The 5,144-nt window shown below is 39.3% G+C and overlaps 1 protein-coding gene across 1 annotated transcript; it reads right to left on the reverse strand.

The window, feature by feature from the left end:
- Positions 1-4,137: 4,137 nt before the first annotated feature.
- On the reverse strand, positions 4,138-4,524 carry LOC104226527 (uncharacterized). Its single transcript, XM_009778536.1, has one exon. The coding sequence runs from the start codon at positions 4,522-4,524 to the stop codon at positions 4,138-4,140; it is 387 nt and encodes a 128-aa protein (XP_009776838.1).
- Positions 4,525-5,144: the final 620 nt, after the last annotated feature.

Below are 5,144 nucleotides of genomic sequence, written 5' to 3' on the forward strand. Positions count from 1 at the left end.
TGTTCCTGCTGTGGTGGAGTTCCATGCAAATTTCAACTTTGATGGTAAGGTAGTCAAGAGTAATGTAGGGGCTTTCAAATAGAGTTTGATGTTAAGGAACTGGGGATGCTTCTGAATATATCTTCCTTTGGATTTGACAACTACTTGAAGAAAAAGTGGCCATCCGTAGACAATGATGGTGACACTGACATTGTGGTCACAAGGAAGTTCTCCCAAAAGTTTGAACTAGATGTTCCCCAGAAAGTGTACAAGACTAATATGACTCCCTTCCACAAATTATTGTTTCATTTTGTCAATTCTTGCATTGCAGAAGTCTAAGAAAAGGCATGAAGCTACTCTGCTGGACATGGCTGTGATGGAGTTGCTTGACACTGGTAGACCTATCAATCTTCCTAGCCTGATGATTCAACACATGGAAAGAGCTGAAGACACCTCCAAACCTAAGCATGTTATGCGTTATGGTTTTATGTTGACTGAGTTATTTGATAAGCTCAATATTTCCTTACCTAGGCTTAAGTTCAAATACCACAATGACATTTTGGATGATGTTACCCTTATGAAGTGTGGCAATAAGTACATCAAGGCTAGAGGACCCAAAGGATCTGCTATTATACTTGGGAGCAGTAGGGCTGTAGAGGTCAGCAAGAGCTTGGAGTTGGTTGTTGAAGAGAATGCCAAGTTTCGTGAAGACAATAATGAGCTGAGAAAGGAAACAAAGCAGCTCAGGTAAGAGCTCAAAAGAGATAGGGAGGTTCATGCCCAATAGATTGCCACCTTTTGAAAGCTTTGACCCCCTCTGCTTCTCACCCATGAACTTGTTCCTTCCCAGTGTCCTTAGTTCTTTTGCTATTCTAGTGATGCCTTATCTTTTTTTGTCTTAGTTTGAGTAATTTGCAGTATGCTTAGTTTATTTTGTTCTAATGATGAAGATAATGCCCTGAGCTTCTTTTGGCACTACCTAATGTCTCCTCTTGCTCTGCATTACTGATTTATACTATATTGGATCTCTAACCTAGTTTATTTGCCTTAATATTTCTTAAGCTTGTGTTGTAGCCTATTTGGCCTTGAATCTTACATTATTTGTGCTTAATGTCTAACATTTTTTTTATTTTCAATGTTGACAAAAGGGGGAAGATAAGGTTTTAAGGTTGTGGGTTGTGAACGTACATGTTTGTCAATAGTACTTGTCACTTGTTGTGATTATCTGGTTCCTTGATGTGATTACCTAGTTCTTTTATGTACAAGGTTTTCTATCATCAAGAAGAGAGAATTTGTTGAGTATTAAAGTTTTGATGATTAATAAAGTAGGACTAAGTGTTCAAAGAACCAGGTCCTCAACCTAGCTGCTTAATTGTTATGAAGAACCAACTCCTTAGGAGAAAGGATCAGCTCCTCATGTTGACACTTGTACTTTGGTACAAGAAAGTAACTTTATCTGAAAGTTACCCAGGTCTGAGTTTGAAGAAGGCCGCTATAAGTGATAAATGTCATTGTTGAAGAGGGTACAGAATTCAGTCAGAGAAAAAAGTCCCAAAGCATGTGAAATCCTTGGAGCAGTAGGAGTCCTATCAAAGAGGAAGTTGACTATGAATAGGACTCTTAGAAGATCTCAAGTTGAACTGTTTAAATATGATCGACTTTGGACTTCTGAAATAACTTTTTACACATCATCAAAAGAGTCATAAGTTGTTTACTCGAGTCGAGTACTTGCATTGTATTCTTCCTGAGTCAGTCTAGTGAATGTGTTTTAGGAAATTGTGTTTTAATCAAGGTCATAAACAATTAGTGAGTTGTAGTGAGTGTTTTGCTTTACAAGTTAGAGTAACTTGTGAATCAAATAGAAGTAGTAGGAGTATTGGAGAGTATTTAAATACAGTCTTATAATTGATACATTTTGGCTCATTGTTCTAGTAGAGTTGGAGTTAAAAATCTTACGTGGTAGGTCATGTTTTTTGCACCTTTTGATCGGGTGATTTTCCATGTAAAATTCGTTATGTTCATTTTATTGTTTATTTACTTTACGCTTAAGGAACACGGTAAAGAACTAAGTTCTTTAATAATACATACGAGTACTCAAAACTAATATAGTTATATTCCAACTTTGATGTAACAATAGAGTGTCTTATATGCAGCTAATTGAACAAACATGAAAGTGATCTAAAGGTACAGGTATTCAGACGAAATTTAACAAGAATATTTATTGGTACAATAGCCAGTACAGCTATATTAACAGAAAAGTCAACTGCCCCTTGTGCTCCATATTCTCTGAAAAGATGTATCTCCACTACATTTACAGATGTGCACAAGTGATTAATCTACTGATGAATTATTTGCAGGTCACATAAGTTTCTGCCACCTTGAACCTATTTTAATGGATCGCATTTCTCTTCCAGAAGAAGAACCTAACGATGGCTATGAGCAAAATTTCTATGATATCTTGTGACCCACGGATCGCTAGTTCAAATTGGGCAGCTGACTTTTTGAATTATGAACTACAGGTTCAAAATGGGCCAGTTATGCTATATTTGGGCTGACTCAAATGGATTAATAAATGGATTGGGACGAACTCGCGCATGTCAGCCTATTAATTGGTGGCTAGAATTGTCCATTTTTCATTTAGTCAATAAATATATATCACACTGATAATCACTAACTTATTTTACTCCTTTGTGTATATCAGCATCTTATTTCTTCTTTGTATATCTAAAATATGAAATCATAAATTTAGTTGTCTAAAATTTATTATTGTCTCTATATCCAAGTGTATAGACAACATCAATAACAACAACTCAGTATAATTTCACAAGTGGGGTCTGGAGGGATAGTGTATATGTAGACTTTCTCCCTGCCCTGTGGGATAGAGATGTTATTTCCAATAAACCCTCAGTACAAAAAGATGAAAAAAGATAATATAACAGTGACAACAACATAAGTCACAAAGATAGAATCAGAAAAATAAATGAAAAAAGTAATATCTGCAATCAGTAACAACGACAATGTACTAGGACACTGTAGCGGAACAATAATAAGAACACAACGCGTACTACTAGCATACGAAAACAAGACACTAATAGACAAGCCTAATACCCCGTATAGTAGGAAAATACTCAACTACCTTCTAACCTACAACTCTAATGCTCGACCTCCACACCTTTATATCAAGGGCCATGTCCTCATTGAGTTGGAGTCGCGTCATGTTCTACCTGATCACCTCTCCCCAATACTTCTTAAGTCGCCCTCTATCTCTCTTCAAACCCGCCAAGGCCAACTGCTCACACCTCCTCAATGGGAAATCTAGGCTTCATCTAACGCATAGCCCCCATGACCTCCTCAACCTTAATGCGCCTACAATACCTAAAATCGTGGAGACTCTCAGAGTCCTCCAATTCAACCAACACAATGTCTATGTGCCCCTCTTCATTCAGAAGTTTATGAAAGTTGGTCTGTCATCTTCGCTTAATATGAGCCTCTCCCATTAAAACTATGTCTTCCTCATCTTTGATGCATCTCACTTGATCCAGATCACATGAGTTTATTTTTCTCGCTTTGCCCAGCCAAAATAAATTCTTGTCCCTGCCTATATCCCCCAATTCTTCATACAAATGACTAAACACTGCATTCTTGGCTTCCGTGACTGCTAACTTTGCCTCCTTTCTAGCCTTCTTATACCTTACTTTGTTCGCCCTCCTCCCCTCCTCGCCAGTTCTCTCTACTAACTTCAATAACACGACTTTCTTTGCTTGCACTTTTCCTTGGACCTCTTTATTCTACCACCAGTCTCCTCTGTGCCCGCTAGAGTAATCCTTTGAGACCTCTAACACCTCTCTCGCAACCTCCCTACTACAGTTCACCGTCATTGACCACATATCACTCGCTTCCCCCTACTCTACCAGGCCCCATAGTAATCAAATTCCCCTCCAACTCTAGCAGTTAATGGTTAGACAAGGCTTCCCACCTAATCCTCGGGCGACCCCTTACAATTCGCTTCTTCCTCTTTATCATGGTGCCAACGTCCATCACTAGGAGCCTGTATTGTGTCATGAGGGACTCACAGGTGATAACCTTGCAATCCTTGCATAGACTTTTATCACGTCTCCTGAGGAGGAGATAATCAATCTGCGTCTTCGCCATCGTACTCTAGAATGTGACCAAATGCCCATCCCTCTTAGGACAGCTAGATTTCGCTATCATTAGCTCGAAAGCCTTGGAAAAATCCAATAAAGAAGTACCTCCTCCATTCCTAACCCCAAAGTCGAAGCCGCCATGAACCTCTTCATAGCCCCCAACTGACGACCCAATACGCCTATTAAAATCCCTTTCAATAAATAACTTCTCAGTAGGCAGAATACCCCCTACTACCTCATCCAAGCCCACTTGGTATGCATAAGCGCTAATGATATTTAACGTGATCTCTCCAACCACTAACTTAATAGCCATCAATCTATTATTCACCCACCTAACTTCAATCACCGACTCTCTTAGTTCCCTATCCACCAAAATATCCACATAGTTCTTACCCTTCATGCCTCCTAAGTACCACAGTTTGAACCTGTTCGCATTCCCCGCCTTCGAACCTACCACCTAGTCTCCTGTATACATGCTATATTAACCTTCTTCTTCTGGAGAATCTTAGCCAGCTCTATAAACTTACCTATGTTCTTATATTCCATGACTCAATTCTCAACCTATAGGCTCCCTTGCTTCCTTTACCCCCCTTTCCCCCTGCCCCACCCCATTCCCCTGAGGACATGAACTTATACAATAATCATAGACCACAACCACAATAACCTACGGTAAAATAAGGCAAATGCTAGCACAAAACAAACTAATAGTGTAAGCTAGTAGTATGTCTATACCAAATATTGATTAATAGGACAATAATGTAACTAACACAAGAGACAAGGGAACAAGGAGATAGGAGGTACTAACTCCCAAAAGTAGAACCTAGAATGAAGTCTTGGTGTACACCTGATGTTGCTGAACTTGATGCACTCACTTCTAACTGGCCCTCATAGATCTACTCTGCTAGCACGTGGGTCTCCCGCTCGTCTTCAAAAGTCGTAGATAAACTTGAAAAAACACAAACATATCACGAAAAAAGGTATGGGGGTGGCAGCTAGGGGTTAAACGGACCCAAAGGCCAC

Source organism: Nicotiana sylvestris, chromosome 7 (assembly GCF_000393655.2).
Source record: "Nicotiana sylvestris chromosome 7, ASM39365v2, whole genome shotgun sequence".
NCBI classification, from domain to species: Eukaryota; Viridiplantae; Streptophyta; class Magnoliopsida; order Solanales; family Solanaceae; genus Nicotiana; species Nicotiana sylvestris.